This window comes from Passer domesticus, chromosome Z, assembly GCF_036417665.1.
Source record: "Passer domesticus isolate bPasDom1 chromosome Z, bPasDom1.hap1, whole genome shotgun sequence".
Lineage (NCBI taxonomy): Eukaryota > Metazoa > Chordata > Aves > Passeriformes > Passeridae > Passer > Passer domesticus.
In genome coordinates this window covers 599,743-613,418 of record NC_087512.1, presented here as the reverse complement: position 1 = coordinate 613,418, position 13,676 = coordinate 599,743, and the positions used below count along the sequence as shown (strand labels likewise).

General features: G+C 45.8%; 2 protein-coding genes across 3 annotated transcripts; both read right to left on the bottom strand.

Moving 5' to 3' along the window:
* Positions 1–72: 72 nt before the first annotated feature.
* On the bottom strand, positions 73–4,800 carry LOC135289663 (gastrin-releasing peptide-like). Its single transcript, XM_064403453.1, has 3 exons — positions 4,520–4,800; positions 3,745–3,995; positions 73–473 (listed from the first exon to the last, which is right to left on the bottom strand). Exons 1-3 carry the CDS (start codon positions 4,656–4,658, stop codon positions 420–422), a joined length of 444 nt encoding a protein of 147 aa, XP_064259523.1. The 5' UTR covers positions 4,659–4,800; the 3' UTR covers positions 73–419.
* A 3,776-nt stretch (positions 4,801–8,576) lies between these two features.
* Positions 8,577–12,733, bottom strand: LOC135289662 (signal peptidase complex catalytic subunit SEC11C). Of its 2 annotated transcripts, XM_064403451.1 has the most exons (6): positions 12,328–12,525; positions 11,562–11,671; positions 10,970–11,119; positions 9,737–9,856; positions 9,159–9,216; positions 8,577–8,757 (listed from the first exon to the last, which is right to left on the bottom strand). In XM_064403451.1, the coding sequence occupies exons 1-6, from the start codon at positions 12,508–12,510 to the stop codon at positions 8,704–8,706; spliced, it is 675 nt and encodes a 224-aa protein (XP_064259521.1). In that variant the 5' UTR covers positions 12,511–12,525; the 3' UTR covers positions 8,577–8,703. The 2 variants fall into 2 exon arrangements, with proteins under 2 accessions (XP_064259521.1, XP_064259522.1); XM_064403452.1 differs by lacking the exon at positions 10,970–11,119 and having other exon boundaries at positions 12,328–12,733.
* Positions 12,734–13,676: the final 943 nt, after the last annotated feature.

Genomic DNA, 13,676 nt, shown 5'->3' with positions numbered 1-13,676 from the left:
CAGTGGCCTCTGCTACTGGCTTTTACACAGAGAATTTCACTGATTAACTCAAATAAAAGCATAAACTCCGCCTTTTTCTTGTTACTATTTATTGCGAATGTTGCAATGTCATGTAGTTTCAAACTAAGAGATGAAATGATTCGATAGGTAAGTAATATAATTAATTGGAAGACCCTTCCGTGACAATTTTTTATATATATATCAAAGCCATTAAAATGAGAAAATGCAACCTTGAAAATGAAATAGAGGATTTGGTCCTTGCTGAACCATACAAGAATATGTGTATTTAAGTACTTTACACAAAGGAATTCTTGTGTACAGAAAAGTGACCGTGTTGATTATCTGATACAATCAAGTGCTTGTGAAATATAGTCTCTTACAGAAAGTATTTGATTTCTTCATGATTTAGTGATCTTCTTTCAGCTTGGAGTGCTCTCTTTCATATTCACAACTTGAAGCAGATAGTCCATCATCTAATAAAAAGAAAAATATATTATTTATAGTCCAGTCCTGAATAAAGTAATTTGCTAAGATAATAAACTTTCTATAAGTTAATAAAGCTAATAGATAACTGCTGTGTGCATTCACATAACAAACATATTCCTAATAATCTTTCCGAAACAGACCCCATTTGTCTTGGTTAGTGTAATAACCAACTGCCAAAGTAGGAGTAAAGTCATTCTCCCAAATAATTCTGTGTGCCATCTCATTTATATCCTGTCTCATTAGTGTGAAAAAGCCAACTAATAGAAACAATTTAAAGTTTATTTTCCAACTTATTTTTGCACTTAGTCCAACTTGCAGGAGAGATTTGCCATCCCTTTTAACTACATTAACTGTAATTTATTCACAGAATAAAGAGCAGGCAAGGTATTAACTGAAAATAAAATAACACAGGTACACCATCCTAAGGCAAACCCCAAGAAGTATTGGGCTCACCTCTTCAATTATTTGACTGTATGTGAGCTACAGCTATTTCCCTCCTCTGAGTGAGTCCTTTAGAAATAATTCTTTTCTTCTTAAGAAATGTGCAGCCCAGTGTGAGCATCAGTGGTGATGCACTGGATGATTTGGGCTAATAAGAGAGACCCTGAATTGAGTTGCTTGAGGCACCTATCTGTATTTACTTCTAGCTTTGGCGCTTCCTGACCTTAAATTTAAAATGCAAGTTTTAAATTAAATCAGCTCTATTTGAAAGCATCCATGGAACAAAGTTCTGGGAGTCTGTTTTTCCCAACACAGGCAGTCTTTGCAGTGTGTGCAGCAGGTGGAGCCCCTCCTGTGGCTGGCATCTCCATCAGTGCATGGGAATGCAGCCCTCGGTGGGCATGTGCTCCTGGGACAGCTCTTCCAGAAGCTGGTAGCTGGGTTCATTGTTTACCTCCTTTTGGTCACATTTAGTACGTCAGTCCAACAGGCCACTGCACAGGAAACAGTAACCTGCTACAAACCTGGTGTCTGGTTCCTCCTAGCAAAAGTTTCTGTTCCAAACTCACACTAAATATGCTTGGAAAAGTATTTTATGCCAAGGACAAATTTTCTGGATGCGCTGTGCATCATCCTCAGCTTCCTGTACCTGGTAATCTTCTCCTGTGCATGGACACCTTCCACAGCTGTGGTGCAGCAGCACCTTACCCCACGGTGCTGTCTAACCAAAGCCTGTGCACCTGAAACCCCTCACATCCTGACAAATCTACACAATCAACCCCCAAAGGCCAGTTATGCATTTGTATCACTATGCACATGAATGTCACATTCTGTATATCAGAGTTCCACCTTTATAAATAAGGCCTCTTTTGTTCAAAATAACTTTAAAATGAAAAATAATTCTCACTATTGAAATGTTTAGGAAACTATCGGAGCCCTCAAAAGAGCAAAGCACATTCCTTTTGATCTTCATATTTTCTTCATCTAGAAGGAAGATCTCAGAAGTACCTTAAATTTTAGGTGCTTTCTTGAAGCCAAGGGGAAAACAGGACATCATATCCTGTCTAGGCTGTGTATCATCAGATGTTTGTGTCCAACAGCAGGAAAGTACAGCTACAGCTCCTTTCATTAGATTTTACTTCAGAGTGGAGACAAAGAAACTGTTGAATGATGGACATCAAAGGTTCTATGGCCAAATGAGGTTCTGCAAGTTGTCTTCTATCTTAGTCACAGGAAAAACATGAGCTTTTTTTACTAATCCTTGCAGAAATCTGGATGGTTAAGGCAATAACCTCATTATTCCATAAGGATGTTCAATGTCTGGCCACAGAAATGCGGATGTTAATTTACGGTGAAAGTACACACATATGGATATGATTCAACTTACCGGAGGCAACTTCCAGCCTTCCTAAGTAGGATTTATTGACAGATATTTTAGAAGTCAGAACATTTCCCTCTTTACATTAAATAATGGAATTTGTTCATTTAATTTGATTACAAAGCTGCACACTGCAGAACTGAAGATAGAATAAATAGTTTCTCTTTTAGATAGTATTAATAATCAGTTACTATGATGCATCACTATCATAAAGCCACAGCCAAAAAGAAACCCATGGGCAGCATTCATATCACTGGTGTGAGAGACTTAAATCACAGCTTAATTTAAAGGGTGAATTTTTACCCAGATTCAAATAAAAGCCTAAGTATTTACTGATTTGATTGCACCAGGATTTCAGGAGGGAAACCAGGCTGAAGTTAGCCCAGGAATATTAATGACATCATATTGCAGTAGAATACGGGAAGGAAAAATTCTTCCCATTAATGTCTTTAAGGGGGCGTATTAATCTTTTTATTCCATTTCACTGTCACCTGAAAGAATTCTGAAGCTTTATCACCATGACTGTGCCTGAGATATTATAAGGAAAGGAATTTTCTTGTGGATCCTGTGATTTACATTAGACCCCAACTACTTTCTGTAAAACCTCCATTATCCTTCCCAGTGTATTTTATAGGATTTCCCAAAATAATAGGGATTAATCTGTTCCAAACCTTGTTGTCTTGTGCAACAGCACTAGAAAGAACATCAGCTTGAGGGATGAGGAGGGGCAGCTTATCAGTAGCCCCAGACTCCTTTAGCAAACCCAGGAATGACCACAGCAGTAGCCAGCACCATGGGCTGGAGAAAAGGCAAAGGAAACAGGGACAAAGCTGGCACCAGAGAAAATTCTGCAGCCCTGTGGCTTTACTCAGCCCAAGGCAGAACATCCTGAACGGTGATGGAAGGGGGCAGTCAGTGTATTGTGGTTCCTCCTGCCCTCACACTTGTTTTTCACACCAGCTTGGCTTTGCTGGGCAATATGTGCTGCTCATTGATCACCTAAGCATAAAGAAAAAGAAAAAGAAAAGAAAAGAAAAGAAAAGAAAAGAAAAGAAAAGAAAAGAAAAGAAAAGAAAAGAAAAGAAAAGAAAAGAAAAGAAAAGAAAAGAAAAGAAAAGAAAAGAAAAGAAAAGAAAAGAAAAGAAAAGAAAAGAAAAGAAAAGAAAAGAAAAGAAAATGCCCCAACCAAGCAGCTTGAAGGGAGCCTAGGCACTAAAATCTACTGAATGCATGCCGTGTTTATACCCACTAGCAAATGAAGTAATCAAAAATACAGTCGGTGAGTGACAATCTGCAATCAAGAGCAGAATCTTACAGTACTGAATGTCTAATACATGTGATGTTTTCTGCTGCTTTTCTGGACAATCCACCAGCTGATATGCTACTGTAAACCAAAAACTGAAAACATCGAGTATCTTTACAGGTTTTATCTTACTTACATGTTTCCAACTGCTATTGTCATCTGTCTCCCAGGTGTTCCTGGTATACCAGGGGAGCCCTCCTTTTGAAAAGTGACCACTTTTATTTTCATTCCTTTCTAGCAGCCTTAGCAAATATTTTGAGATTTCTTCCCACTGCAGATACTCTTCCAGCTGCTTGATATTGTCAGGTAATGCTGAAAATGGTGTCTTGCTTTCTTCTTCAAAACCGTAAGGAAAATCTCCAGTGCTTTTTTTCCCCATTAAATGTCCTGTAACAACAATTAAAGTAGCACAAAATGAACCAAAACAGGTAAAAATTTGATTGTTCAAACATCAGTGGGACTTTGCTACGGAAGGGAAGGGAAGGGAAGGGAAGGGAAGGGAAGGGAAGGGAAGGGAAGGGAAGGGAAGGGAAGGGAAGGGAAGGGAAGGGAAGGGAAGGGAAGGGAAGGGAAGGGAAGGGAAGGGAAGGGAAGGGAAGGGAAGGGAAGGGAAGGGAAGGGAAGGGGGTAGATGATGTCGAGTTGTAGCATTACTGGGAGTGAAGATTTTGTCAGTGTCACACAGTAGTATTAATTTCTTCTGTCTCTTGTGTTACATGGTCAGAGAAAACGTGGCTGAGAAAGGGGCAGCGATTACCAAGAGCTTTGTCTGGAGATAGAGAGAGGCTCTTGGTAAGATTTGCTGGAATTAAAGCGGACGGAGAAGCCGAGGTTTTAGACTTACCCCGCCTGGACACGGGACGCAGGAACCGTGCGTTCCAGCGCCTTTGTAGGAGTTAAACCGCACTTACCCACAGCCCAGTGGCTGCCGCGGGGGTAGATCTTGGTGAGCGCGGGGGTCCCGCCGGGCTGCAGCGGCGCCGCTCCGCCCTGCGCCGTCAGCAGCGCCAGCGCCAGCAGCGGCAGCGCCGCGGGCCGCCCGCCGCGCATCCTGCCCTGCTGCGGCTGCGGCCGCTCCGCGCTCCGCCACGGCCGCCGCCCCCCATTTATCCGGAGCCGGGCCCCGCGCGGAGCCCGCGCCTGCCGCCTCCTCACGGGGCCGCTCCGCCCGCGGGGGGAGCCGGGGCGGTGCCGGCCCGGGCTGCCCCGGGCGGGGGGGCCGCTCTCTCTCGCTTCCCTGGGCAGCACGAGCTCGGGCTCCCCTGCTCCGCCCGCCGGGCCGGTGCCGAGGGCGGCCCGGGGCGCCTCGGGGCGGTGCTGAGGGAGCACCCGGCCGAGGGAGCCCGGGAGCCGCGGGGAGCAGCACCCCCATCCTGCGGGACCGCACCGTGCGGCTCCGGTTCGGCTGCACCTGGGGCAAAGGGTCTCCCTGTCCTTCGCTGGAACAGCAAGTCTGGTGTAAAGGGCTCCAGTATCTCCTAAATTTCCAGTCACAAGTAACAGTAAAGTGGATGCGCATTTATTTACAGGACTTTCTGCTTTCCCTGCACGGGGACTCTCTCTGTAAACTTTGAAGCCCCTGAGGCACCTGGAACTGGCCAACTTTGTAGTAAATGGATGAAAAGAATTCCAGCCTGAAGAGGCAGTGCAGGGAAAAGACAGAGACAGTACATCCCTGGAAAGGCCCTGAAGTGGAACACTTAAAGTGGTTTCACTGGAGTGAAGGTGGGTGAGCAATGATGGGATATGAAGTCTTCATGTGCCGTTTGTCACCCAGGAGAACACAGGGACAGGATGAAGCCACGTGTAATGCGATGATTTTGCTGTCTAGAGAACTATGGCAGGAGCTGGGATACACAGAGCAGAGCTGACTGTAAGGAACTTGCCAGCTCCTCCAGCTAGCCCCACACGACTGGAACTGAACTATCCTTACTACTGGAAACTCACACGGATGTGAATTAACATAATTTCCAGGCAAAATCTTGTACGATTCCTTTTGAAGTAAATCCTGTATCCTGCTGTATTGAGCCAAATTGTTCCCTTGTTTAGTCACAGTTTGTTTCATCTTCTTTCACTGATTAATGTGATTCATTCTTTTCTTTTGGTTATTAATTATGCATTCCTGCTTAATTCACAACAGTATTCTCAAGCCTCAAGTTGCACTGTGCAGCCCGCAGTGCAGCTACTGACATGTGCTCTGTGCTGAGTGACAGTTGATCAAATAAAATATTGCCATCCAGAGAAACTTCTAATTGTTTGGAGCAATCAAGGCAGGAAATTGAAAAATTGAGGAAATTGTCCATTTTCAGAAAACAAAACCAAAACCCACCAAACATGAATTCTTACTCAGTTCCAAATCTCTTGTACTGGAAATACCATGCAAACAATTAAACCTTTCTCATATGTTGTATATGTACTGTGCCTTTATTATTTATTTAGTTGTTCATAAGGATTTATTCTAGTTCTTAATTGCTTACCCTTCAAAGGAAAATAGTAACTTGATTATATAGAGAAATATTATTGTGGACCCCCCACAACAGAAAAGGAACCAGGTACAACCAAAGGGTGTTATGAACTATGAGTGACTCAACTCACTCAAGACAATTTTTCTCTTAAAGAAGAAGCCTGATAACACCAATTTGTGTTTAAACATCAAGAAACAGCTCACTCTTTTAAAAAATATCCCTCCCTTTTTCATATATCCCATGGCAAAGCAAAATGTTGCTGTGCTTCATGGCAGGAAAACATTCATGGTTTTTAAATGCTATTACCCTGATAACACTTTAATTCACTTCCTTTACATTTTAGACAAGCATCATTGTTCTATCAGCAATGCATATTAGATGGCTATAAAAAGGGATAATATAAGAATGGTGTGCCTTTCATCATCTTCTTTGTAGGGATCCTGGCGTTGCACGCAGCCAGGATGTATGTACAGAACAAACACTGGTGGAAGCCTATCTCCAACGTAATAACAGGCGTGATCACTGAGGAATACTCTGTAAATGTTGAAGATGCTGAATAGACTAAGCTCCAGCATTTCTAACCCGCACTCAGGGCAGGTGTTCTGCAAATAACCTCACCATCGACTCAGTGCAGCAACAGCTCCCTGAAGAACTGAAGACATTTCTCAGAAAAGAGCTCCACAACTTTACAGAAGCTGAATAATATGAAATAATAACATTTATCTAGTAAGGCCCAGTGAAAGATAGTCGACACTGTTTGCGCTGCACTTTGGGAAGCCCTGGACAATTGAAGCTTAAGCACAGTGATTGCTCACTGCACATTTAACTTGTGCCAGGCTGCTGCGGCAGCCACAAGTTTGGGTTTACGATTCTTGCGGTGGAGGGGTTCAATAATTGGAGAATTCAAATGGGAAGCATTTATGCCTGTGGACCAGAACAGCCTACAGGGACCATCCAGCCCAACAGCCTGAGCCCTTCCAGGCCGCCCAGAAGCTCAAGGGTGTTGTCCAAGTGCTCCTGGAATGCTAGCTTGGGACATCCAGCCTCTCCCGAGGGAGGCTGCCCCAGGTGTGAGCACCCTCTCAGGATGGCAATGCTTCCTGACATTCACTCTGACCCCCCTGGCACGGCTCTGAGCCACTCCTGGGACTGGATCCCAGTGTCACATTGGCCAGCTGCAAAATGTCCAACTGCACTCTCCAAGTCTGTGCTGACTGTGCTCGCATTGGGTAGGTGGACAGCATAAATCTGGATTTCAGCAACACCAAGAGAAAGAAAAAAATCTTATTCCACGTACACTGTCTCCAAAAAACACATTATTTTTTCTTAACTGGGATGATACACTTCCAGGAAGACTGCATTAACGATCCCAACATTATTCTGCCATGCCATTTATTATATTCAATTTTATTTCTATATAATTTGACACAAAATAAGTAACTTTTATAATACAGTTGGACATGAAAACCGCTTAGTAGGACACAAAAGAAGTAATATTACTCAGAGAAATTCAGCAGTTGTCTGCTGAGCATGAGCTGTTACAACAGAAAAGGTGTCATTATTGTATAATAGAGTATTTTTGCAGAGGTAAGGGATTACAGAAGAAACAGAACTCCAAAGGAAAAAAGCATCATGCTGTTCCTTATCAAAGCTACAAAAACAAAGCCAGCAAGGAAAACAAGTTCTGCTTTGTTGAAAGTGCAACACTGACATTTGAAGATAAGAGAAAAATACCAAATTTCATAAAAGACAGTTATCAGGTAAGTTTTTAAATGAAAAATCAATTTTATGTTTAACACTATTCAGGTGTCATATGATAGGAGAGAATAATACATTCTCCAAACTGGCATAAGAGTTCTGGTTTCCCCGTCTTGGCAATATCCCTGAAGTGTACCACTGTGCTATTCATTCAGTAATTTACAAGTGTTATTACAGCCCCAGAAAACCTTTTTGTTAGGTTAGTTTAAGAGCTAGAACACAAAAGGCAGATCATCAACAGCCTGAGCGCTAGCAACACACACAGTCCCTAAAAACCAGGCCTCTAAAAATCAGGCCATCTGGGCTTTTTTCCTTACCCCGTGAAGGAGCAAATTTCAAATTCAAGGAAAAAGCTCTGAGTCCCCACTGCTCATACCAAGTCGCAGCAGAACCCCCCTTCCTGGCTGTTTTTGGCAGCCACAACCAGCCAACTCAGGCATAAGTCTGACTAAACTCCTAGAACTTACTGCCCGCTCCGAGATTCTGTGTCCTTCCAAGCACTGATCAAAACAGTGTGTATCGTGGAGAAAAGAGGGCAGTGACAGATTAAAAATAACCCCCGAAACTAATAGGAGGGGAAAAGTGGGGTCAGATGCAGCAGCAGTCAGTCAAACCCACTGCAGCATGGCAAGAGAGCCCTTGGCTGCTCCAGCACACAGTCCTCCAAGCCAGTGCCAGGCTAGCCGAGAGCAGTCTGCAGAAGGTGGTGAATAAATCACTTTGTAATTAGCCAGCAGCCAACAGCTTCACTCATTAGGAGTTGTTTATTCAGACAAGACAAAAGCTTGCACAGTTTTGTAACTGTATACAGAAATGAAACCGTCTGAAATATATCAGTTGTTTCCCCTGGGTATTTGCCCCTGTTCTGGTGTTTAGGATTCCCGCTTGAGCAGTACATAGGCTCCCATCACTGCCAGCAGAGCATACTGCAAAGAAACACAGAACACAGCCTCGTTACAATTCCTCTCCACTGAGCCCTGAAAGCACAAACTGCTCCAAAGGTGCCCTCTCGAACATCACACCGCACAATTACAGAGCTCTGGCCCTACAAAACTGCAGGAAGATTTAAAAGTGGTCGAATTCATCATAACCAGGCATCACAACTGCATACACTTAACTAACAAAATTCTAATAAATTACATGTTTTCAACTCCTTACAAACAACAAATTCTACTCCCCAACAGTCAGCAAGGAAAGCCAGCTCATCCTACGTTAGATACCAAACCACAGACACAAGTTTATTAACATGTATGCTTAGAGGCAAGGTTCTTATTGTCTGTACTTGTTATCTTAGCAACTCAAGTATTCACAATGTCAGCATACATACCTTAAATTTTGGGTAGTCATTCATTATTATAGTTACCATTCCTACATAGGGCAAAAACCTGTAATTGACAAAACAGGTGAATGTAAAATTGACCCTCAAATATTTCAAGGAAGTATTTTAATGTTACTCAGTCTGGAATATTTCAGTGTGACCCCACAATCTACAGCTAATGGGGATCTGAATAGGAAGTAAAATTCATTAGTTTTCCTTAATCAAAGTTATCTGAGAAAATCTGAAGAGATTTCAGCTCAGCTGAAGGAGAAGGAGACAAAGTCAAAAGCTCAAACCTTCCATAAAATTTCTGTGGAATGCCAAAACAATTTCCTAGAAATTCCCAGCAATTACAAGGAGAAGCTGGTTAATATTGCATTTTCAGGTGAACTATTTGTTAAATGCCCATTTTTTTCCCCCCACACTCCACATCAGTGTGAGGACTACAGGAAGCAACTTTTCCAGGTTTTCTTTTAAATTACAATTCTATTTGAAAAAATACATCAGATCTGGTTTGTATCAACATCAGAACCGATTTAAGAGCTAATTTTTCTCTTTAATTACAGAGTACATTTTGCTTTACTTACCCTCTTGCTCTTCCAACAACATCTTTCTTCTCTAACCAGTTCTGACCTTCTTTGTACAAGCCTCTATCATCAACTTCATTATTATCCCCTTTAGTCAGAAATTTGATGTTCCCATTTCCTCTAGAAGGCAATGAGGTGATAAACTAAATAGCACTTAATTTAAAAATCTCAATTAACATCTACAAAGCAAATGAGGATGAAAAGTGCTACAAGATTAGATAACAATGTTTGCTTTCAGACCTGCTTATTGAACAACCACCATTAAATCATTAACATTACAGACTTTACTGACTTTATCTATCAACAGATATTAGCAAGAAACATTTTTTACAACACTCCTAGATTGTCAGTTGATGTAAGCAATTACACAATGGACATGAAAGGGACATTGTCCATCCAGGCACTAAACTTCCTCAACAAATCCTGTGTGTTTTATCAGCATCTTCCACAGAACACAAATTCAAATAAAGTTCTTTACAGTCTTCAAATGAATTTTGATTAAGTGCAGATATCAAGAAATGAGTTCTCATAAAGACGAATTAGGTAATAAAAAAAATTAAATAGGCGATTCTTGGAAATTTTAAAAAAGCATGGAAGAACAGATGCTACTCAAGAAATAAACACCTTCAGCTCATGGAGCAAATACATCAGTGCTTGGCTTTTCACTGTGCAGAACTAGGAGCAGAAGCATGGTTTGGAAGAGCTGTTTGGCAGGGCAGGCATCTGCAATCAAGGCCAAACCAAGCCCTCTCCCTGCTGCTTTCAGCAAGAACTGTCATGGGCAGTGTGGCCAAGAGACACAAGAATAACAAGAGTCTCTTCTTTTATCCTGAATCAAATTTGGAAAACTTCAGTTAGCAAAGCTCACACACTCCGTCAGGCTGCACCCTGATTCTGGATCTCCACCTTCCATCAAAAATTTGCTCTTACAACCGAAATCCCAACTGCACAACCAGCAGCAGAGATGTGGACTCTGCTCCCATGCACATTCCTGCTGCCAAGATTCCTCCTGGGCACAGCTCTGCCTGAGCAGCTCCGCTGAGGGAAAGGTCACAGACCCTCACAAAGTGTGACAGAATGGGGACAGAAGTGGATCACATCCTACAGCTGAGCCTTCTCTCACTGCTTATCCTCACCTGCCTTTCTCACACACCAAACCACAATTAAACTGACACTGAAAGCCACGGGGAAGGAAAGGAGCTTTACAAACAAAAAACCACCGAGTTGCATTACTTTTCATGTACTTTGATAACTCTGTGAACTATTGGAATGTCTCTGCCTTCAACTTTAAAAACAACTATTTCACCAGCTCTGATTGGGTCATCATGGAAATTTGTTAGAAACAGCAGGTCTCCCCTGTGAAAAGCTGGCTCCATGCTGCCACTAGAAAAAACAAGAAAGAGAGAGTTTGTTGGCACAAATGAAAGAAGCACCATGAAATCAAAGAACACTTCATTCGTACAGATAAATCCACAATTCTAACAGAGATCTGCAGCTTCACCCATTCAGTTACACTGCTCAGACCTTTACCAGAACCCAAATCCCAGAAAGCAATCTGCAGGAGTTTACCCAGGAGGAAGGGTAAACTCCTGCAGAAGGAAGGTGGATTTTAAAAGGTCTCACACATTCACTGCTCCTACAAACCTCAGTGGGAACTGGGCCATGGCTACTGACAGCGCGGCTTTTGTTCCAGCCCAAACACAGCTTCGAGTCTTTCTTTAAATAGGTGACATTTCAAATTCCAACTGTATCCAAGGGGGAGGGGGAGCGGACAAAAGGCAAAACAATACCTAGACTTGAAGCAGAAAGCCTTTCCTTGACTCACCTGAGCACCACAACAATGGGGCTCTCACTGCCAGTCACCACGATCAGCCCTTTCCAGATCATCAGGGCAGAAGACACAATCATAGCAAAATTTAAGACTTGGTAATACAGCTGTGTGAAACAAGAAAATCGGTTTTTAAAGGTCCTGTATTGTATTTAGAAGAACAATACAGAACTTTAACTCAAGTCCACCCCAAATTCTAGGCTAAAATCCTATTCCAGCACAAGTCTGGTAGCACAGGTTGCCATGTCAGAATCCACCACACTGCAGCATAAAGCTGGAACCCTCTGTGTGCCTTAGTCTTGGGTTCATTCACTCCTGTGTGTCAGTGACAGACGCGAACACTCTGATAAAGGCTTATAAAGCTGGGGAAGCGACCTGGCAAACGATCAAAGCTGGTTCGGTGACACGGCCCTGCCTCCCCGCCGAGCCCGGCGACACGCCGCAGGGACACGGGGGGCTACCAGCAGCGCCTGGCTTTCTGAGAGCGACTTCTGCTTAAAAACAGGAGCTGCAGAAGGCGAGACTCGGCAAAGGTCTCATCATTTCCTGCTCCTGTCATACTGAAATTTCTTATCTGGAAAATCACTGACTTGACTTCTGCCCCCGGTGCTCCCGCTCCGCCAGCCCCGGCAGCAGCGGATGCGCTTTAACCACACTCCTTCTCTGCTGGCTCCTTCTCTCGGCAGCACACGGGGGCAGTGCTGGGAAGGACCCTGCAGGCCGGCGTTTGCAATCCCGCTCCCGGCGAGGCCGAGCCCGGTACCTGCCGCTTGTTCATGCGCCGCAGGTCCCCGAACAGATCCATGGCGGCCCCGGCCAGCACCGCCCGCGCCCCCCGCGCGGCGCCCGCGGTGGCAGCGGCACCCGCGCTGCTCTCTGGGATCTGTAGTTTTCTTCCTCTCCGCCCTGCTGACACACAGGGGGCCTCTGCGGCCAGGTGAACCATAACTCCCAGACGCACCGCGGCGAGAGGACCTGAGGACGAGGCCCCTTGCTTCTCGCCCCTGGAGGTGCCGGAGCAGCTGGCTGTACCGAGGGACCATCGGCGAAGGCTCAGACCCCTCAGCTCGGCGGGAAGAGCCGCACCAGCCCGAGAAGCGCCGGAACGGCTGCGCCGCTCGCCCGGGAGCAGAGAGTCTTGGGTCAGGCGACTGCCGCGGGCACCCTGGGGCCGCCGCTGCGTGTGCGCAGCTCATTGGCTGGAAGGGGAACGCGGGGGGGCGCTGGGGGGCGCGCGCGCTCTGTGGAGGCGGGGGGGGCGCGTGAGGGGCGGGCGGCGCTGTCCGCCAGGGGGCGCTGTGCTGAGCGCGGGAGCGGCGTGAGGGGCTGTGAGGGCATTGAGGGTCCGTGAGGGGTCTTGAGGGGCCATGAGGGCCGTGAGGGGCCGTGAGGGGTCCTAAGGGCATTGAGGGGCCGTGAGGGGTCTTGAGGGGCCATGAGGGGTCTTGAGGGCATTGAGGGGCCGTGAGGGGTCCTAAGGGCATTGAGGGGCCGTGAGGGGTCTTGAGGGGCCATGAGGGCCGTGAGGGGCCGTGAGGGTCCGTGAGGGGTCCTAAGGGCATTGAGGGGCCGTGAGGGGTCTTGAGGGCATTTAGGGGCCGTGAGGGGTCTTGAGGGGCCGTGAGGGCATTGAGGGTCCGTGAGGGGTCTTGAGGGGCCGTGAGGGGTCCTAAGGGTATTGAGGGGCCGTGAGGGGTCTTGAAGGGTCGTGAGGGGCCATGAGGGCCGTGAGGGGTCTTGAGGGGCCGTGAGGGCATTGAGGGTCCGTGAGGGGTCTTGAGGGGCCGTGAGGGGTCCTAAGGGTATTGAGGGGCCGTGAGGGGTCTTGAAGGGTCGTGAGGGGCCATGAGGGCCGTGAGGGGTCTTGAGGGGCCATGAGGGCATTGAGGGTCCGTGAGGGGTCTTGAGGGCATTGAGGGGTCCGTGAGGGCATTGAGGGGTCCGTGAGCAGTCTTGAGGGCATTGAAGGGCCGTGAGGGGCCGTGAGGGGTCTTGAGGGGCCATGAGGAGCCTTGAGGGGCCGTGAGGGCCATGAGGGCTCTTGAGGGGCCATGAGGAGCCTTGAGGGGCCGTGAGGGCCATGAGGGCTCTTGAGGGGCCATGAGGGCTGTG